We start from the raw sequence: 22436 nt of genomic DNA on the forward strand, positions 1-22436 counted from the left end.
AACCACAGTCTTCTTCAACCTCAGCTTCCCATATGGCTGGGATGAAAGAAGTGCACTAGCAGAACCAATTATTGGTTGAAATGGGGTCTGATATGCCTACACTGGTTTCAAACAATAATTCTACAGATCTCAGACTTCCAAGTAACTAGGATTACAGGCTTGAACCACCAGCACCCACCCATTGTGTGTGTGTGTGTCCTGGGGCTTGAGAGTAAGTGTGTGGGTCCTCAGGCTTGAACTCCTGGCCTGGGTGCTGTCCCTGAACTTTTTTATTTTCCTGGTGCAGGCTTGCTTTTGGTTCTCTGAGGCATGACTTTGCTGGCTGGCCTCATACTTACTGGCCTTAGAGATCCTCCTGCCTCAGGCCAGTGCCACCTCACCCACTACTTTTCTATTTTTGTAGAAAAATGTTTCAAAAACATCTTAAAGAAGATATGAATATATTTTTGTGTTCTACAGCTGGTTGTTAATAACCCTTCTACCTTGGTAAAAAAACAAACAAACAAAAAACCTCCTGTTTCTGTTCTATTTGCCTGGTAAAAAAAAAAAACAAAAAAAAAAACTCCTTCTACCTTTCCTAAAGAAACTTAAGTGCAGATCGAAGGCGTAGCTCAAGGAGTAGACTGCCACGCATGAGCAAGAAAGCTGAGCACAAGGACGAGGCCCTGAGTTTGGGCTCTGGTACTAGAAGAAAGAGTGAGGGAGGAAATAAAAGGGAAAAGAGGGAGAGAGGAAGACAAAATGAAATATCAAACACAGTATCTTCTATTTTGTCCTTCTATAGAGCATCTGGCTAATTACACTACAGAGGCAAGTTTAGTTCATCTTTTACTCACTAGAATGTAATTTTCACCATTGTACTTAAAGTTCTGGAAAAATTATTTTTGAATATTCAAGATCTTAAGACTATCATTTATTTGTATCATAATCATGAACAGTAGATAATTTGAATGTTTTCTTCTGTTTGAGTTCCTGTGCTAATATATAAACATTATCTTTTTTTTTTTTTTGGTCGGGCCTGAGGCTTGGACTCAGGGCCTGGGCACTGTTGCTCAAGGCTAGTGCTCCACTATTTTGAGCCACAGCTCCACTTCCAGCTTTTTGCTGGTTAATTGGAAATAAGTGCCTCACCAGCTTTTCTGCCTGGGCTGGTTTTAAACTGCACTCCTCAGACATCAGCCTTCTTAGTAGCTAGAATTACAGGTGTAAGCCACCTGTGCCCATTGCTTTCTTGAAAATGTCTCACAGTGTAGCCCAGGCCAGCTTCCAACTCACTATCCTCCTACCTTAGCCTCCTAAGTGGTAGACTACAGGCATGTGTGACCATACTGGACTCAAGGTTTTTGATTAACTATTTCACAACATTATGTTGGCAAATATTTACTGATAGCTTGTTATATCCCAAGAACGGTTACAGTTGTTTTGGGATACAAAAGCAAACAAAACATAGCTATTACTGAGTAATGGAAAATAGACAGTAAACATGTAGCAAATAAATAATTTCATATACTGAAAATAGGATGATGATATAGTCATGGAAGGTGATGAAGGAAGCCTTTCTGAGGGGGGTAATATCTGAGCTTAGATCTAAATGATAAGAGCCAGGCACTGGTGGCTCTCACATATAATCCTAGTTACTCAGGAGGCTGAGATCTGAGGATCATAGTTCAAAGCCAGTTTGGACAGAAAAGTCCGTGAGACACTTATCTCTAATAAACTACTCAAAAAAAAGGCTAAAGTATAGCGGTGGCTCAAGTGGTAAAGTGTCAAGCACAAAGAGACTCAGGGACAGTACCAAGCCCAGGATTGGCAAAAATCAATCAGTCAATCAAATGATGAGAAGGCAACAGAACCTAAAAAAGTCTGAGACACAGGCAAAGTAGATGATATATGCACCATAGTAAAAGAAGTTTACAACTTAACCCTATTGTAACACTGTATCATCAGAGGGTTTTAAAGCAAAATAATGGTATATGTTTACATTATGAAAGATCATTTTGGGGCTGGGAATGTGGCTTAGTGGTAGAGTGCTTGCCTAGCATGCATGAAGCCTTGAGTTCAATTCCTTAGTACCATGTACACACAGAAAAAGCCAGAAGTGGTGCTGTGGCTCAAGTGATAGAGCGCTAGCCTTGAACAAAAGAAGCTCAAGGAGAGTGCCCTTAGTTCAAGCCCCAGGCCAGGTAACAAAAAAAAAAAAAAAAAGAAAGAAAGGAAAGAAAAGAAATTACCCTTAGATGGTAAAATTTAATTTCATCCGTAGGAAAATGGTGTCAGGTTTTAGAAAGCTAAAAGCACTTAACATATAGAACTTGTATTTCAATGGTTGGGGGTGTGGCTCAGTGGTAGAGTTCCAATCTAGCAAGCAAGCCCCTATGTTTATATTTATACTCCAGTACTCAAAAAAAAAAAAAAAGTACTTCAAATGGAATATTGCCTTTGTATCTTCCTATATTGACTAAAGAGAGGCATAAAAATTCTGGCTGACTAGAAAAAATACATAGTTAATTGTTGCTTATGATTAGACAAGGATATGGAGACCAACTTGTTCTTGCAAATTATGTAATGACAGGGTTAAAGTGCTCAAGCCCAAAGGTAGATAATATAAACTGCTTGCATAATTTGGTAAAAATGTTTTGGTTTTTTGTTTTTTTTTTTGCCAGTCCTGGGGCTTGGACTCAGGGCCTGAGCCACTGTCCCTGGCTTCCTTTTTTTTTTTTTTTTGCTCAAGGCTAGCACTCTACAACTTGAGCCTCAGCTCCACTTTCAGCCTTTTCTGTTTATGTGGTGCTGAGGAATCGAACCCAGGGCTTCATACAAGCAAGGCACGCACTCTACCACTAAGCCATATTTCCAGCCCCGGTAAAAATGTTTTTAAACAGGATGAAGAATATATTCTCATACTCACACTAGTTCTACTTGCTACCACTGGTACACATTCAACATTATTTACAGAACTAATGATGGGAATCAAACTCCACTTACACTTTGTTTTTTTGTGGCACTGGGACTTTTTTAACTCAGGGCTAAACAGTTGCTCTATTCACAGTCCCCTCCTCCCCCAATCATTTTATGAAGTAACCTTTAGCAACTTGTCATTTCTAAGGCCTGGTTTCCACGTGTTAATCAGTGATTTAAAACTCTATTTCTAAGTAGATTATAAAGTATAATGTAATGGCTGGGCACATCACAGATATATGATATGTGAGAGTCTGATGATGACTGTTAGCATATTTGATATTACAAGTTCTAATTTTACCTCTTGGTAAGAAAGTAACTATTTGGTCTCTTACTGGCAAATACAGATTACCTGATCTTGTCTTTTCTCTAGTAACTTCTTAGCATTAGGAATCAAAGAGCCAAAGAACAACTTTAAACACAAAAGATTTGGGCCTATCATTTTGCAAGTTTTATCCATCTATCCCCTTAGGGAAGACACAAATCAAAACATTACAGGGGCCATGGGATCAGAAGAAATAACTAGATGATGAGTTTTTACAAATGACATGCCACAGACAGGAAGAAAACTAAAACTGAAATAAATAATATGTACGTTTTAGGGAATACATATGAAATCATCTCAGCAAAAAGCAACAGTGACTTCTTCATGTTTCCTCCTAGATTTGACATCTTTTGCAAACTACCATACTTTAGTGTGTTTCTTTTCTATATAGTAGTAAAGCAGCAAAGGGTAGGGGAGGAGGGTGATAGGGAGATCCACCACACAGGATAAAGACAGAAAACTATATGTGTGTATATATACATACATATACGTGTTTTATTGAATAACTATATATACACATATGTACATACATAGTTATTCAAAAACACTTTTCATATTTGGATTATCTATTAAATCAAACTCAGTTCTGTAAAACAGTACTTACAGGGGATTAAAAAGTAGCCCGATACTTTTTATACTTTAAGGTACTAATGATGATACTGATGACTGCAACTGTGTCTGGTCTCAACCCCTCTATTTTATTGTAGTAAACACAGGTAAAGAGGAAGTAGGTGGTCACCTCCAATCTACGCACACCTCATATCCAGCTAAATCTCTTTCATAGCACATCACAACTTTTAGGGACATTCATCCACATAACCCCTCGTTATATTACATTATCACAAGTTTCAGATCAGGGGAAAAATATAAAAGAGTAGCCCAACACATTCTAGTAAAGTAAATGGGTTTACGGTTTAAACCATAGCTTATCTACCATCAGAAACACCAAGACATCATTAACACGTCAAGGCCTGCAAGATATACACGGACGCGACCATTTCCATGGAGATTCAGTAAAATCAACAACACAACCTTACAAGGCTCTGAAGTAAAAAAAAAAAAAAAAAAAAAAAAAAAAAATCCAGAAAGCTCTATGGATCTGGGCCCAACGGCCCAAGGTCACACATCAAGTCAGTGGCTTTAAAACAATAAATTCCAAGAAATCAGCTTCTCCTGCAGTTCAGAATAACCCAGGCGGGGAATGGAGCCTAGGTTTGGGTTCACTCGGGTAACGTGAACAACCCCAACCGAACACAGGGATCCGTCAGGGAACCCTCCCCCGCCTCGGCCCCCTCCAAGCGTCTCAGGCCATATTTCCTCAGTTTCCCCGTCCCAGTCACCCTGCCGCCGCCGCCGAACACCCCCCCCCCCCAACACACACTCACATCTCCGGAGCCACTTCATCCAATGGTAGACGATAGTACTGTGGTGTTTCTTGTTCTCGATACACCAAGACGACAGGCCTTGAATGGATTCCATAGTGTTGGTCACCGACTGGAATTTTCGATCCAACGAGGACTCCAGAGCCCCTGCCGAAGAGGCCGACGAGGAGGAGGCCTTGCTGCTGCCTCCGCCACCGCCGGCCGCCATCTTCCCGGTTTGCACAAGCGCTGCTGGCTCCTCTGGCGGCCGCGGCCGCGGCGGCGGGAGCGGGCCAAACAATCAGTGCGAGTGCGTGAAAGCCGTCGGTGGGGAGGGAGGCCAGGGGGTGGGGACAGGGCGCGCGCCGGGCTCGTCCGGAGGCAGGCACGCTCGGGAAGACTAGCTGCTGGGCACGCCGGCGGCTGCTCCGCGCGCGGGCGGGCGGGCGGGCGGAGAGGGGCGCCGCGCGGGTTCCCTAGGTGTATCGATGTGGGTGAGGAGGGATCGTGTTTAAACCAGTCAGTAACCAGGAGAGGGAAAAAAAAAAAGAAAAAAGAGCAGGATCTGCACAAACCGCCTGACGCCTAAACCAATTGGTTTGACACTCTGCGCTCTGAACGCTGAAGGTCCTTCCCTCACCCCGAAAAGCCCCCAACTCGCGTGAGCCACAGCGGGCGTTAATATCTTTAAAAAGTTTTATCACTACCCACGACTGCCCCTTCGGTTGCAGGAATCGTTCCCTCGCCTTTTTAGATTCCCTAACACGGAACAGGCCCAAGGCGACCTAACCAGGATTTTTTTGCAACGCAATAGAAAAGGAACAGCGGGGATCTGCGCACGCGTGGACCAGCCCAGCCCCTCAGCTTCCTCCACAACCTTGAGAGCCGAGGAGGCGAGATGTAGGCCGTCCGACCAATCAGGAGGATCTGAGAAGCGCGCGCAGCAATCGGCAAGCCCCGAGGGCCCAGGAGGCACTGCGTTTATTTGTGCGCCTGCGTACTAGATTCTTTAAAAAAAAAAAAAAAACCACCACCCAAACGGGGAGGGGAGGGTGGACTAGTTGGTTAGCAGAGTTGGAGGGTGGGGCTCCGACGTTCCGCCCGCCTTTTGCTTCCCAGCCGGGTCACTGTCCTGAGAGCGGTCCAGTTCACACTGCAGGGCCAGGAAATTACCACCAGCAGTTGCTCAGTGGCTCAGGGAGTCCTGTCAGTTCCGGTGGCTGAGCATTCGCCTCCAACGCCGACTCGGGTACCCACACAGGACAAAATGGTGGGCAGCCATCTTGCCGCGTCGCAGAAAGTGCGCATGCGCTACGCGGTACCGCAGGATCCTGGGACCGCTAGCATGGCCAGCCAGCCAGCCAGCCAGTCGGCCATCTGGGTGATGTGAAGGGGAAGTAGATGGGAAAATGCACCGGAAAAACTTTCTTGTAAAATTTTCCAAGCGAAGAGAAAACAGTGAGATGTGGTCACTTTTGCCACTTAGGATTCGATTTCACAGTTGCACAATCTAGCATAGTTCATGAGAGCCGTAAGTATTCTAGGCCCAAGCCAAGATGAACCATCACATCCATGTATGCTCTAGGAAGATTTGGAGGTTCGCTCTCCCACTTCTCTAACATAAGATGCAATTTGAGTTTATGTCCCCCACCCCATAGAATCAAGAGTTTTCAGAGAAGGAACCTGTTTTGTCATTTTTCCTCCCTCCTAGGGCTTGAAGTAGGAGCCTAAGTGCCCTCCCTTGCTCCTCTTGGTAGGGAGTGCTAGCTAGCGCTCTACTTGTGCCACAGCACCACTTTGGGCCTTTTCTGAGTAGTTTATGGAAGATAAAGAGTCTCACGGACTTTCCTGGCCAGGCTGGCCTTCAAACCACGCTACTCAGATCTCAGCCTCCAGAGTATCGTGGAATACAGGCGTGAGTCACCCAGCCACACCTAAAAGGCTCAAGCACGGTTCCCAGGGTCTGAGTTCAAGCCCCAGACCAGCACTAAATAAATAAAAAAATGCAAGAGGAAAGTGTATCACCCGGACTTCGTTTTCTTTCTGGGTCCTTTGCCCAGAGTCATTTTTCTCCTGCAGTTACAGCCATCTCAGAAGCCAGGAAGGAGTAGATAGTAGATAGACCACTGTATCTACTGTTATGGGGTTCAGGGGAGGAGATCCCACATCCCTCCAAGAGTCCACCACTCAGAGACAGTCTCAAGTAAAAAGATGGGTTTATTGGGGAAGTAAAAAAAGTGAACTGACTGGGGCTGGGAATATGGCCTAGTGGCAAGAGAGCTCGACTTGTATACATGAAGCCCTGGGTTCGAATCTCCAGCACCACATATCTAGAAAACGGCCAGAAGTGGCGCTGTGGCTCAAGTGGCAGAGTGCTAGCCTTGAGCAAAAAGGAAGCCAGGGACAGTGCTCAGGCCCTGAGTCCAAGGCCCAGGACTGGCAAAAAAAAAAAAAAAAAAAAAAAAAAAAAAAAGTGAACTGACTGGCCAGGGATGCAGCACAGACTAAGGAGCTGAAACCCTGACCACGGAGTGGTGCTCAAGTTGGGGTTATAGAGGCAAATACCACATGGTCAAGTCTGTCACGCAGGTGGCCAACGAGGTTACAATACTTACAGAGCATGTCAGGTCACATGCAGGTGGCCAATGGAGTAACAATTGGACTCATAGTAACTGTTTGAACCAACCTATCATTTTAGTTAGAATTGGCATGCGAATTTGGCAGGCCCACACAATGCAAGGGGATACGCTTACTCCTGGGGGCTGGGTACTATTGTTCACAAGGGGGATCTTCCCTGGATTCCAAGTGGACAGGGCTCAGGGGCAGGGGAGATCTTTGTGAACATGGAGTCAACTTCTGTTCTCTTTAACTGATCTGAGATGGAGTCAGTCTGACACCCCTCAACACCTACCAGGGCATCAAAGGACTCCTGCTGTAACAAAACCTTGTCTAACAAATTCTGGAATGGGCTGTCAGACTCAGCCCTTCTGACCATTAGAACCCACCTATGATTAAGGTGTTTTTTTGTTTTTGTTTTTGTCCATTCTGGAGTTTGAACTCTGGGTCCGGGCGCTGTCCTTGGGTTTTTCAGCTCAAAGCACTCTACCACTTTGAGCTACAGTACCACCTCCTATTTTCTGGTGGTTAATTGGAGATAAGAGTCTCACAGATTTTCCTGCTTGGGCTGGCTTTGAACCATGATCCTCAGATCTCTGCCTCCTGAGATAGCTAGGATCACAGGCGTGAGCCACCAGCACATAGAGTGATTGAGGTTTTTTGTTTGTTTGCTAGTCCTGGGGCTTGTTAACTCAGGGTCAGAGCACTGTCCCTAGCTTCTTTTTGCTCAAGGCTAGCACTCTACCACTTGAGCCACAGTGCCCCTTCTGGCTTTTTCTGTTTATGTGGTGCTAAGGAATTGAACCCAGTGTTTCATGCATGCTAGGCAAACACTCACTCTACCACTAAGCCACATTCCCAGCCCTAGTTTTTTTTTTTTTTTTTGTCCCTGAGCATCTTTTACTCAAGGCTAGCACTCTAGCACTTGAGCCACAGTGCCCCTTCTGACTTTTTCTCTTTATGTGGTACTGAGGATTCAAACCCAAGGCTTCATGCATGCTAGGCAAGCTCTCTGCCACTAAGCCACATTCCCAGCTCTGTTTAGTTTTTTGAGGACCCATTAGACTGCTTTCCAGAGTGGTTGTATTAGTTTACATTCACACCAGCAGTGCAATAGGGTTTTTTCCCCTCATCTCCACCAGCATTTGTTGTTAGAATTCAAAATGTTGGCCAATCTGTAGTATCTCAGGGTTGTTTTGATTTGCATTTCCTTTATGGCCAAGGATGAAGAGCATTTCCTCATGTGTTTCTTTGCCATTCTTACCTCTTCTTAGAAGTCTCAGCTCCCTTGCCCATTTAGTAATTGGCATATTAAAGTTTGGGAGAGGCTAATTTTTTTACCTTCTAGATATTAGGCCTTTAATGTATTTCTGGTAAAGACCTTCTCCCAACTGGTTGGCTGTAAAAGAATCTGTCCCAGCCTTTCCAGGGGACCATGTAGAGATAGTCACAGACAGGAAAAGGCTTAAAAGGTTTATTAATGGGGCCACATCTCCCATGGGAGAGAGAGCAATATGGCATCTGCACCTTAATCCCCAGGGCTAAAGAGGAAGTAGGTAGATCTGAATGGTGAGTGGGAGTGGCCCATTATAGCCCTAGGGCAGGGAGTTCAGGTATAGGTAGAGCTGAGGGCTAATGGGAGGGGCTGAGGACCTGAGATGGGGGAAATACTAACAGGCTGTCTTTCTAGTTTAGCAACTATGTCCTTAGCTGTTGACTTGAACTCAAGGCCGGGGCACTGTACTGTCCCTGAGCTTTTGTGCTCAAGACTAGTGTTCTGCCCAGTGAGTCACAGCTCTTCTGGCTTCCTCCCCCCGCCACCCACCAATCAACCAGTCCTGGGGCTTAAACTCAGAGCCTGAGCACTGTCCCTGAGCTTCTTTTGTTCAAGGCTAGCACTCTACCACTTGAGCCACAGTGCCACTTCCTGCTTTTTCTGTTTATGTGGTGCTGAGGAATCGAATCCAGAGCTTCACATTTCCAACTTTTTGTTGGTTAATTGGAGAGAAGAGTCTCATGGGCTGCCTTCGAATCGCAGTCCTCAGATCTCAGTCTCCTGAGTAGCTAGGATTACAGGCCCAGTGAACCACCGGCATCTGTTTCATCTGAGCCTTTTCTCCATTTTACAAATAATAATGTATATACCTAGTGGCTGATTTTGGGCTTCAAATATACCTACTTACCACCACTTACTGGCTATAATCTTGGGAAGATTATTTAACATCTCATCTAGCATCCTGTTCCAGAGAACTGCCTTTGTCAATCTTGCTTTAGGATGAAGTCACACATTTCTATGAGACCTCAAAAAACTAGGAGTCTAGAAAAAGACAACCCGAAAACTTAAAACTCTAATATCTGTGAGTGCATGGAAAATATCACACCAAATTTAAAAATAACTCTTTAATCATATGCACATTTGGGAAATTAAGGGTAGCACCAGGCTGACTGGGGAGAAGGAGCCAAGTATTCTCCATTTGCTCCCATGTCTGCTTGGCACAGTTCTGGGATCACACACACACAGTGGGGTAGGTTGGGAAGTAGAGTAAGGGATGGGAACGAAGACACAAAGGCAAGGGGGAGAGGCAGGGCTTGCAGTAGTCTCAATCAGTGGACTCCAACACAGATTCACTGAGTGCGAGGTCCCAGTAGTGTTCAGCTCCATGCTTTTTGAAATGCTCTCGAGCCATGTTCTCTGTGGGGCACTGTTTAAACTTCATCTCTCCAAAACTCCGGTCTTTGGCTGTACCCTGGAAAAAATAAAATTAGTTTTCAAAATACCGAACTAAGGATCTCTTTATTTCTAGGCAAGCACTCTACCACTTGGGGTATACCCCCAGTCCTTTCTATTTACTTTATTTTTGGCAGTCATGGGGTTTGAACTCAGGGCCTAGGTGCTGTCCCTGAGCTTTTCTGCTCAAGGCTAGCTCTACCACTTTGAGCCACAATGCCACTTCTGGTTTTCTAGTGGTTAACTGGAGATAAGAATCTCAAGGACTTTCTTGCCTGGGTTGGATTTGAACTAGGATCTTCAGATCTCAGCCTCCTGAGTAGTTAGGATTACAGGTATGAGCCATTAGTGACTGGTTCCCTAGTCCTAAAAAAAAAAAAAAAAAAGATTCTTGCTACATAAACCAGTCTGGTCTCTAACTGTTGAGACCAGCTGGAGACTGCCTCAGCTTCCTGAGCACTAAGATTACAGATGTGTACTACCATATACCCAGGCAGAATTTCAATTTTTTTTCCTTCCCCCAAAAAAGGTTACATGTAATCAGGCACCAGTGGCTAATGTTTGTAACCACTGCTACTCATGAGAATGAGAAATGATGGTCACAGCTGGAAGCCAGCCTTAGTGTGTGAAACTGTTATCTCCAAGGAACCATCGAAAAGCCAGAAATTAGAGCTGCTCAAGTGGTAGAGCATTAGAGTTAGCAAAAGAGCTCAGGGACAGAGTCCATACACTGAGTTCAAGCACAAGGACTGGCACAAATACACACAAAATACGTTACTTGTGAGGTTGGTGGTATGGCTCGGTAGATTGTCTATTAATGAGAGACAATGCCAGGTACTGAGTTCAAGTCCTAGTCTCAAGCCAAACATTTTTTGCGAATTTATTAACATTTTGAAGTTTCATTAAGTTGTTAGCATTAGTTATAGTAGTGAGATGGTTTGAAAATACTTCCCATGGGCTGGGAATATGGCCTAATGGTAGAGTGCTTGCCTCGAAAATGCTTCCCAGGTGGATACCAGTGGCTCATGCCTGTAATCCTAGCAGCTCAGGAGGCTGAGATCTGAGGATCGTTGTTTAAAGCCAGCCTGGGCAGTAAAGTCCATGAAACTCTTATCCCCAACTACCTATAAAAACATAAATAAAAAGCCAGAAATTGAGCCATGGTTCAAAATGGTAGAGCACTAGCTTTGAGCACAAGAGCTCTGGAACAGATGCCCAGGCCCTGCATTCAAGCTCCAGGATTAGCAAGAACAGAAGTGAAATGGGGAACAGGTAGAGAGAAACAGACTATCAGAAAAGGGTGACAGTAAGAGGGGATTGGACTAACAAAGAGGATAAGAGGTTAAAATAGTCTGCAACTAGCCAAGTGCCAAAGGTTCACACCTCTAATCCTAACTACTAAGGAGGCTGAGATCTGGGAATCGAAGTTCAAAGCCAGCCTGGGCAGGAAAGTCTGTAAGACTCATCTCCAATTAACCACTGGTATCCAGCTTAAGTGCAGTTTTATAAAGCTTTTCTTAATCTTCATAACCAGGTAGTACTTTTGTAATAACACAGTAACATTCAAAAATAAATGAATAGTAACAGTAATAAGCACATTTACAAAACAGAAGATGGTGGGTATGAGATGGAAGAACTGGGAGGGAGGGTGAGAGAGAGGGGGCGGGTAACACTGTCCAAAAAGAAATGTACATTTGCCTCCTTTGAAGCCAGGTATTGGTGGTTCAGGATGCTGAGATCTGAGGATTGCCATTCAAAGCCAGTCTGGGCAAGAAAGTCAGTGAGACTGTTATCTCCAATTAACCACCAGAAAATTGGAAGTGGAACTGTCACTTAAAGTGGTAGAGCACTAGCCTTGAGCAAGAAAGCTCAGGGACAGTGTCTAGGCCCTGAGTTCAAGCCCTAGGACTGACCAAAAAAAAAAAAGAAGGAAAAAAAAAACCTCCCTTGAAAGTGAGAGGAAAAAAAGAAAAATGTACATCACCTTCATAGTAACAATAATAAATACAGAGGACGCTATGTGCTGGTGACTTGCAACTGTAATCCTAGCTACTCAGGAGGCTGAGTTCTGAGGGTCTTGGTCTGAAGCCAACCCAGGTAGGAAAGTCTGTGAGACTCTTTTTTTGTTTGTTTGTTTTTGCCTGTCCTGGGGCCTGAACTCAGGGCCTGAGCACTATCCTTGGCTTCTTTTTGCTCAAGGCTAGTACTCTACCCTTTGAGCCATAGCGCTGCTTCTGGCCTTTTCTGTTTATATGGTGCTGACAAATCGAACCCAGGGTTTCATGTATACGAGGCAAGCACTCTACCACTAGGCCATATTCTCAGCCCATCTGTGAGACTCTTATCTCCAACTCATCACCAAAAGAGAAGTGGATCTGTGGCTCAAGTGGTGGAGTGCAAGCCTTGAGCAAAAAAGTTCAGGGAAGCCAAGTGCTGGTGGCTCACACCTGTCATCTTAGCTACTGAGATCTGAGGATTGCAGTTCAAAGTCAGTCCCAACAGAAAAGTCCATGAAACTCTTATCTCTCCAATTAACCACCACAAAACACTAAGTGGCACTATAGCTTAAAGTTGTAGAGCACTAGCCTTGAGCAAAAGAGCTCAAGGATAGCACCTAGACCCCAAGTTCAAGCCCTACAACAACAACAACAACAACCACCACCCACAGCACCCCCCAATAAACTAAAAAAGCTCAGGACAGTGCCCAGACCTGGAGTTCAAGTCCCAGGACCAGCACAAAAACAAAATAAAGCAAAAACAAACAAACCCAGAAGACACATATATATTTTATCTAAATAAAAAACACATACTGAAATACTGATATGCTAAGATCTCAATGATGAAAGAACTGGACAAGTGTAAAAGTGATTCCACTAGGAGGGGCTGGGGATATGGCCTAGTGGCAAGAGTGCTTGCCTCGTGTACATGAGGTCCTGGGTTCAATTCCCCAGCACCACATATACAGAAGATGGCCAGAAGTGGCGCTGTGGCTCAAGTGGCAGAGTGCTAGCCTTGAGCAAAAAGAAGCCAGGGACAGTGCTCAGGCCCTGAGTCCAAGGCTCAGGACTGGCAAAAAGATAAATAAATAAAATTCCACTAAATAGATCTAGTCACATTTTCTGAAGCGCTATCCTATAATTATCTAATTTGTCAGCAAAAAACCTGACAACAGGGGAAAGAATAATGTCCATATCTTACAGATATGACAACAGCGTTTGACTTCAGTGTTTTACTAAAGATTGTAACTAATAAAAGCAGCACTATTTCCTAGACACCCATTTTTTTATTTTATTTTATTTTATTTTTACGCCAGTCTTGGAGCTTGCACTCAGGGCCTGGGGACTGTCCCTGAGCATCTTTGTGCTCAAAGCTAGGACTCTACCACTTGAGCCAGAGCTCCACTTCAAGCTTTTTCAGAGTAGTTTATTGGATAAGAGTCTCACGAACTTTCCTGTGCAGGCTAGCTATGAACCGAAATCCTCAGATCTCAGCCTCCTGAGTAACTAGGATCACAGGCATGAGCCACTAGCGCCTGGCTTTCCCACGTGTTTTTTTTATTGGGTGCTGAGGATCAAACCACTGAGCTATTTAGCCTCACCCATTCACAATATTCTATTTTTCTGTCTGTTTATCTGTCTATCTGTATTAGGACTTGAAATCAGTGCCTCTCAGTTTCATTTAGCTTTTTCATTCAGTGCTGGCACTCCACCCCTTGAGCTGAACATCTACTTCTGGCTTTTTGCTAGTTAAATAAAGGCTCTCAAATTTGGCTGTCAAGGGTTGGCTTCAAACTGAGATCCTTAATCTCAGCCTCTTAAGTAGTTAAGATTATAGGTGGGGAGTCGTTAAGATTGCCATCGGTACTGTTAGCTCTTTTCTGTTTTATATTCTTTTTTTTTTTTTTTTGGCCAGTCCTGGGCCTTGGACTCAGGACCTGAGCACTGTCCCTGGCTTCTTCCCGCTCAAGGCTAGCACTCTGCCACTTGAGCCACAGCGCCGCTTCTGGCCGTTTTCTGTATATGTGGTGCTGGGGAATCGAACCTAGGGCCTCGTGTATCCGAGGCAGGCACTCTTGCCACTAGGCTATATCCCCAGCCCCTGTTTTATATTCTTAAGTCTAGTACTTCTTTTGCTACATGGAAAGAAGAACCCCACAGCTAACTCCCTTCTCATATTCCCAATGTGAAATAATTTCCAGGTGACAATTTCTATTCCTGTCATCAACATTTGCCATGAGTTTTCCCAGATGGTCATACTATATACTGATAAATTAGGAAAAATTTTCTCCCAAACATTAAAAAAAAACCTCACAAATTACAGGCTATTTACTGTTTAATTTTTCCATTTCATTGTTGCACTTGGCTAGTATAAACAATCAGAAACAAGCTAAACTTCTACTTCATTGTTTTACACAGGATCACTTACCTCCCAAACTAGTACACATTTGTTGGTTTTCTTCACAGCTTCCTCATCAGACTCTTCATCATCTGGTAAAGACAATATAGCTAAATTTTATTCTAGACTTAAGAGACCAGAAGTATTCAAATAGTGTTCGAGTCGACTCAAATACTCTTACATATTGCCACCTTTTCCCATATGTTAGAATTATGTGTATTCTTTTCTGCTAATCTTTACTTTCCATATTAGACTGGAAGCTTCAGATAGGCAGAGGTATTAATTAAACATTTACTGAGTATCTACTATGTTCAGTTTAGCTGGGCTATATACGGAGAATAAGGAAATAAAAAGACAAGCAGTCAATAATAAAAATGTGAGAGATGTTTTGTGGGCCAGGCTACAGATGCTAACATATATGAATTATCTCAAGGATAATGGCAGAGGGCAGATAAACCAAGTATAAATGTCCTTAACATTTGCAAAACAATAAAAAAGTGTAGGTCAATTATGGTAAAAAAAAAAAAAAAGTATACCTTAAGTACTTCAAGGACAGTAAGAACAAGAGGGCCACAATTAGGTAAAAATCAAGAAATGTAAGGTTGAGTATAGTTCTATGTGCTTGTTGTAATCGTAGCTCCAGGGCAAACTAATGTGAAAGGATTGCTGGAATCCATGAGTTGAAGCCCAGCCTGGGAAAAATAGTAAAAAGTCATCTTGAAAAAAAAAATTCCCAAAAGTTTCTCTACAGATATTAAATGTTAATTCATGCCTTCAAAGATGAGGAGAATGCAGACCAGGAGTGACGGCAAAACCAGTTACTAGGAGGTGGGGCAATCTCAGCCCAAGAAAACACTGAAGAGAGTTACTATGAGACCCTAACTGAAAAACTAAAAACAACCAAAGACCAAAGATGAAGGAAGGCTCATGTGGTCGATCACTTGCAACTACCAAGTTAAAAAACCCATGTTTTCAATTCCCCAGTACTGAGAAAACAGAAACCAAACAAACAAACAAAAAAAAACCCCAGATGGATAGAATCAATATTAATGGAAGTATGATGACCTGGAAAATATCAAACAAAGACACAAATACACACACACACACACGATTATAGGCTTATACCTATAATCATAGCTACTCAGGAGGTTGAGATCTGAGAACTGCAGCTCTAAACCAGCCTAGGCAGGATTAATTTCCAATTAACCAGGAAAAAAAAGTTGGACGCTGAACTGTAGCTTAGGTGGTACATTACTGGCCCTGAGTAAAAAAGCTAAGGGACAGTGCCCAGGCTGAGTACCAGGACCAGCACAAAGAAAGAAATAAAAAATCGCAGGGCTGGAGGTATTACTCAAGAGCTGCAGCATTAGCTGAGAGCAAGCTTAAGATCCTAAGCTCAGGGCTGGGGATATGGCCTAGTAGCAAGAGTGCATGCCTTGTATACATGAAGCCCTGGGTTCAATTCCCCAGCACCATATATACAGAAAATGGCCAGAAGTGGCGCTTGTGGCTCAAGTGGCAGAGTGCTAGCCTTGAACAAAAAGAAGCCAGGGACAGTGCTGGGGCCCTGAGTCCAAGGCCCAGGACTAGCCAAAAAGAAAGAAAGAAAAAGAAAAGATCCTAAGCTCAAACCCCATACCAGAAAACAAAACCAAAAGGGCGCTTGGCACTTGAGGTTACACCTTTTAATTCTAGCTACTCAGGAGCCGGAGATCTGAGGATCAAAGCTAGCAGGGGCAGAAAAGTCCTGAGAGACTTTATTTTCAATTATCCACTCAAAAACTAGAAGTTGGGTTGGGAATGTGGCTTAAAGGAAGAGTGCTTCTTTTGCATACATGAAGCCCTGGATTCCATTTCTCAGCACCACATAAACAGAAAAAATGGGAAGTGCTGCTGTGCCTCAAGAGGTAGAGTGCTAGCCTTGAACAAAAAGAAGGAAGGCAAAGTGCCCAGGTCCTGAGTTCAAGCTCCAGGACTGGCAAAAAAAAAAAAAAAAAATCCTCAAAAAATAGTAACATAGGGCTGGGAATGTGGCATAGTGGTAATGTGTTTGCCTTGCATGCATGAAGCCCTGGGTTTGATTCCTCAGCACCACATATATAGAAAAGGCCAGAAGTGGCACTGTGGCTCAAGTGGCAGAGTGCTAGCCTTGAGCAAAAAGAAGCCAGGGACAGTGCTCAGGCCCTGAGTCCAAGCCCCAGGACTGGCAAAAAAAAACAAACAAAAACCAAAAACAACAACAACAAAAATGAAAGAGGAACTATGGAGAACTGGGGATACACTGCTTAAGTGGTAGAACACTTGCCTAGTATGCATGAGATCCTGGGATTAATTCCCAGCACTGCAAAGCAAGCAAACAATAATAAAAAGTTAAAGGTGAAAAATATAATCAGAAGAAATATCCTTTCTTCCTTTTCTTTTTTGCAGCACTTGGGATTTGAACCAGGAACTTTGTGTGTACTTTTGTAGGCAAGTATTTTTTTTTGTCATAGTATCTTTTCCTATTCAAGAAAGGTTTTGATCTAAAACATCTGTATTTTTACCTTAAACAATACTTTAAAGAATTTTTAATCAAACAATAGAAGGAAACACAAATACATAGCTTATTATATTTTTGCAAAATACACATATAATACCAGCATCCACATCTCATCTAAGACAGAAAAACTAGCTGTCAGAAAAGCCTTGAAGGACAGAAGAATAAATTTTAGACTTACACAAAGGATCAACAAATATGCAGGTGAAACATAAAATACTGTATGAATGTCTAGCAGGTTAATATCTGAATGGGTCATTCAAAAGTTGCTGAATTAGTATTAACAAGAATGTTATAGAAAGTGAGGACAGCGAATGGGCAGATGTTCCACCTTTACCTCCCACAGCTCTCCCACCTAATCCCCTCTAACCCCCATTCACCATCTCCCTTCGTGTTAGAGGTCTGTTCATCCCACTTTATCCGATGCAGCATGAGGCGTTTAAATTTCTTCTGAGCCTTGGGGCCTGGAAACAGAGCAGAATTTTGCCAGAGATGTTAAGAAGATCAGATGGAAGGAACCTCTGAGCTCATCTAATGCTCAGACGTTAATGTGGTAGTTGAAGCAATCCCAGGAACTACCATGTAGCCTTTCACTCCAATAAACACAGAAATAAGAGGCCCAGCATATTACACCCAAGTGTGGTTTTAAAATAATTTATTTGTCCCCCTTTTCCCACAATGCTAATCACTTCTGATTTAAGGCTGTCTGAGGATAGTCTCTCTCAATTTTTTTCACTCACCCCCTTCCACTACTACCACGTTGACATCCTTGTGCAGTACCACCACCCCTGTCAGGTAGAGTTGCCCAGCATTGGCCTCAATCTTGAACTTCTTGGCTGGGTTGCTCAAATTTCGAACTCTGGAGGAGGGAAAGTTTAGTTATGTCTTCAGTTTTAGCATCAGTAGCTGCTTAAATGGAACAGCAAATTAACAGGATGAATCCAAAATGATTCTTTCTCTAAAAACAAAGACTTCTGGAGGAAACATATTTTCACCTTCCTAATGTCTTTAAAGTGTATAACAGGGCTGGGAATGGGGCTTAGTGGTAGAGTGCTTGCCTAGCATGAATGAAATGCTGGGTTTGATTCCTCAGTACCACATACACAGAAAAAGCCGGAAGTGGGCACTGTGGCTCAAGTGGTAGAGTGCTAGCCTTGAGCATAAAAAAGAAGCCAGGGACAGTGCTCAGGCCCCGAATCCAAGCCCAAGGACTGGCAAAAAATAAAATAAAATAAAATAAAGTATTTAACAGTATAGTTTACAACAAATAGCAGGTAGTCTAAAATAAAGGAGAGGTATTTATTATCATCCAAAAATATTTCCGAGCTCATTGTTCCTGCCAGTGTAATATAAATCCTGAGGCCCCTAGGTACCTGTAATGTAGATGCCATGTACGCATAAAAGTTTTCTAGATGGAGACCTGAAAAACTGTCAACAGCAATTAATTACACTAAGAGATCGGAGAAAAGGAGGATACTTTTTCAGTAAGTAGACTTCTCTCATGTTAGAATCTAAAGTCTTTATGAGGGCTGGGACTATGGCCTAGTGGTAAAGTGCTTGCCTCGTATACATGAAGCCCTGAGTTCAATTCCTCAGCACCACATATATAGAAAAAGCTGGAAGTGGCACTGTGGCTCAAGTGGCAGAGTGCTAGCCTTGAGAAAAAAAACAAACACTGACTTAATAAGCACTCATTAGTTTTGGACTGATGTGCCACTTTTATGATACTGAGTTAATAGAAATAAGCACATTTTAAAAATAAAAGTTAACACATGAATTCAACCAAAAAGAATAAAGCGAAAACATTCAATCAGTACAAAAGTAGAAAACTATTTTCAATGTAAAAATGCATTTTTGAGTGAGGATAAAAGGTATACTGTAATACATTAGATAAGGATATGATTACTAGTGAAAAAATCTTAATGCTTTCTGGATAAATTACTTCTCAAAGGTAATTGTTAGTTAACAACGTGATTTAAACAAGTAGATTCATTAGTTCATTTTTCTGAACAACTAGTATTTACTGGTTAACAAAGATGACTCGAAAGAAATAGATAATCATAAAAATGATGTCATTAACTCACCATTGCAAAAGACTTACTACACCTACTGATTACGGAATGTTATTACCTGACAACAGGGATAACTGTTGGTTATGCTTTTAGGCTATAATGATTCTGTCTCAAGCACTTGGAAAATGTTTTTCTAAGGGGAAAGTTGGCCTATTGTGGACACCTACCTATATACAGATATGTGTACCCCCTGTGAAATGTCTTCTTTAAGCTTTTTAATTTTCTTGACCTTTCTCTGTTCTGCTGTAAGTTTCCGGGCAGCGTTGGCCTCTTCATGCGCTCTGTCGTGACAGGAAGGACATCCACAAGTGAGAAAGGCATTGAAGATCAGAGGCAGGGCTAAGGGAAAGAGAGAGCAACAGAGGACTCTCCCCTCCCTCCAAATATGGATCCCCCAAAACACACATTTGGAAAATGCACTTGCCCGGGGTTTCCACCCAACCCCATGGCACTTACTTCTGTCTTTTTGCCATCTGAGCTCTAACATGGGCTTCTACCTTCGTAGGGTCTTGAACAGCTTCTGTTCCTAATACTCGCATCAAATTAGAAATTCTCACTGCAGTGGAGAGAGGACAGAAATCAATCTCTTAAGTTATTCCTGTAGTTGAGACCTATTTCATTCACCGTTTGACACTGTGTACCTACTTCAAAGCTCTGCTCAAAACCCACTTCTTCCAATAACTCTTACCTTGCAAATACCACTCTAATTGACTCGGTTTTTGTAAAAGTTTACACTTCTACTTGGTATGCATTTGCAGTATTAAACCCAATTTCTTTGGTATTTTTCACTCACAAGTATCTAGAAAAAGATTCTATATATAACAGTGCTCAGGGGCTGGAAATACGGCCTAGTGGTAGAATGCTTGCCTCGTGTACAGGAAGCCCTATGTTAAATTCCTCAGCACCACATATGTAGAAAAAGCCAGAAGTGGTGCTGTGGCTCAAGTGGTAGAGTGCTAGCCTTGAGCAAAAAGAAACCAGGGACAGTGCTCAGGCCCTGAGTTCAAGCCCCAGGACTGGCAAAAAAACAAAACAAGCTAAAACAAACAAAAAAGTGCTCACTCAAATTACTGAATGGTAATGACAACATCAGGGTGTTTGGCATACTATTTTTCCTTTATTCAGACAGGGTCTTATAGCCCACATAGATCTCAAATTTTCAATGTTCCTGCCTTAGCATATCAAGTGCTAGAATTACAGGTGTTTACCATAACAGCTCTGTGTGTTTTGTTTTATTTTTATTTGGGTGTATGTGTATGGGGGTGGGGGTATGCACAACTGCAAAACAGCGTAGGGACAACAACCAGGCTCCCATGTTAGGGTTTCTTGCCTTTTTTTTTTTTTTTCCTTGTCTTGGGGCTTGAACTCAGTGCCCGAAAGCTGTCCCTGAGCTGTTTTGTTCAAAGCTAGTGCTCTGCCACTTGTGCCACAACTACACTTCTGTCTTTTCTGTCTTTTTTGGGTAATTAATTTGAGCCCAGGCTGGCTTCGAATAATGATCTTCAGACCTCACTCTCTTGAGTAGCTAGGATTACAGGTATGAGCCACCAGTGCCTGGCTCTTTTTGTGTTTCTAAGACAGGATCTTGCTATGTAGCACAGCTGGTCTTGAACTTGAGATCCTCTTGCTTGAGCATCTCATGTTAACTATTTTTCCTTTTTTAAATTTGAAGTATTAAGAATAACAACTCCAGGGCTGGGGATATAGCCTAGTGGCAAGAGTGCCTGCCTCGGATACACGAGGCCCTAGGTTCGATTCCCCAGCACCACATATACAGAAAACGGCCAGAAGCGGCGCTGTGGCTCAAGTGGCAGAGTGCTAGCCTTGAGCGGGAAGAAGCCAGGGACAGTGCTCAGGCCCTGAGTCCAAGGCCCAGGACTGGCCAAAAAAAAAAAAAAGAATAACAACTCCAGGGCTGAGGATATGGTCTAGTGGCAAGAGTGCTTGACTTGTATACATGAGGCCCTGGGTTCAATTCCCCAGCACCACATATACAGAAAATGGCCAGAAGTGGCGCTGTGGCTCAAGTGGCAGGGTGCTAGCCTTGAGTAAAAAGAAGCCAGGGACAGTGCTCAGGCCCTGAGTCCAAGGCCCAGGACTGGCAAAAAAAAAAAAGAAAAAAAGAATTAACAACTCTACAAATATTACAATTACTATATTCATGAATTTCAAGACTAGCAACATTCTAGGAAAATCAGAGCATGATACAACTGATAATTCTTTTTAATTTTTTTTTTTGGTGCCAGTACTGGGGCTTGAACTCAAGGTCTGAGCACTGTCCCTGAGCTTCTTTTCTTCAAGGCTAGCACGCTACCATTTGAGCCACAGTGCCAATTCTGGCTTTTTCTGTTTATATGATATGGAGGAACTGAACCCAAGGCTTCATGCATGCTACATTCCCAGCCTATATAACTAATAATTCTTAAAAATTAGCCTTAAGTGACATCTATAATAAATCATGCAAACGACTGAGAAACAGAAAACACTCAGGTAGATGTTCAAGTCCTTCTAGAACTAAAAAGATAAACTTGACACCCTTTGTAGCAGCAGTGCCAACTGAAACGTGTACCTTTGGGCTCTGGAGGAGGCATCAGGCCTAGCCTGACTTTCTCCTGTAGTTCTTTCTGTGCTTCCCTCCTTGTTTGTCTCCGAAGTTTCTTCTGTTCCTTCTTCGTAAGATATACTCCCAGAGTAACTGGTGTATCATTGTCAACTGTCAGACAGAGAAATCAATGTACCAAACCAACAGAATATTAGAGGGACTTAGGTGGATATATCAGTGGCATTAAAAAGACTATAACTATCATTTTAAAGTAATGGCTCATGCCTGTAATCCTAGCTACTCAGGAGGCTAAGATATGAGGATTGTAGTTTGAAGTCAGCTGGAGTAGGAAAGTCTGTGAGACTCTTATCTCCAACAAACTACTCAGAAAAAGCTGGAAGTGGTGCTATGGCTCAAGTGGTAGAGAGCCAGCCTTAAGCAAAAGCTCAGGAACGTAGTACCCAGGCCCAGAGTCCAAGCCCCAAGATTGGGAAAAAAAATTAAATTAAATAAAAATATTGATTAAAAAAAACATTTGCCGGTCCTGGGGCTTGAACTCAGGACCTAAGCGTTGTCCTTGAGCTTTTTTGCTCAGGGCTAGCACATCCACTTGAGCCACAACTCCTCTTCTGGCTTTTTGGAGATAAGAATCTCACAGACTTTCCTGCCTCTGTTGGCTTTGAAGCAAGATTCTCAGATCTTAAGCCTCCTGAGTTGCTAGGATTTTAAGTGAGTTCCTTGCACCTGGTTTGGTCTTGAGTCTTTAACTCTCACTTTCTGCATGGGTAACAGTAAATGTTTCTCTCCTCTCCATGTCTCCCTACTTTGACTAAAGTCCTTGCTTAACATTAAAAAAAAAAGGTACTTTTATCTTTCATAAGCAGTGTTCTCAGTTGATTAAGT

General features: G+C 42.9%; 2 protein-coding genes across 10 annotated transcripts in view; both read right to left on the bottom strand.

Annotated features, from left to right (window-relative positions):
• Positions 1-6255, bottom strand: part of Rprd2 (regulation of nuclear pre-mRNA domain containing 2) — a 66277-nt gene extending 60022 nt beyond the window's left edge. For 2 of the 4 annotated variants that reach the window (XM_048356457.1, XM_048356460.1), the window contains exon 1: positions 4669-6255. In XM_048356457.1, coding sequence (XP_048212414.1) covers positions 4669-4873 — 205 coding nt within the window. In that variant the 5' untranslated portion in view covers positions 4874-6255. The remainder of the gene's footprint in view (positions 1-4668) is intronic. The other 2 variants (XM_048356456.1, XM_048356459.1) reach the window with 2 other exon arrangements.
• A 3390-nt stretch (positions 6256-9645) lies between these two features.
• Prpf3 (pre-mRNA processing factor 3) overlaps positions 9646-22436 on the bottom strand; it is a 30134-nt gene continuing 17343 nt past the window's right edge. For all 6 annotated transcript variants that reach the window (XM_048356498.1, XM_048356500.1, XM_048356503.1 and 3 more), the window contains 7 exons: positions 21561-21704; positions 19448-19547; positions 19159-19272; positions 17660-17778; positions 17300-17383; positions 14414-14475; positions 9646-10007 (listed from right to left, as the gene is read on the bottom strand). In XM_048356498.1, the coding sequence (XP_048212455.1) occupies positions 9861-10007; positions 14414-14475; positions 17300-17383; positions 17660-17778; positions 19159-19272; positions 19448-19547; positions 21561-21704 (770 nt within the window). In that variant the 3' untranslated portion in view covers positions 9646-9860. The remainder of the gene's footprint in view (positions 10008-14413; positions 14476-17299; positions 17384-17659; positions 17779-19158; positions 19273-19447; positions 19548-21560; positions 21705-22436) is intronic.

Source organism: Perognathus longimembris, chromosome 11 (assembly GCF_023159225.1).
Source record: "Perognathus longimembris pacificus isolate PPM17 chromosome 11, ASM2315922v1, whole genome shotgun sequence".
In the NCBI taxonomy this organism is placed as follows: Eukaryota; Metazoa; Chordata; class Mammalia; order Rodentia; family Heteromyidae; genus Perognathus; species Perognathus longimembris.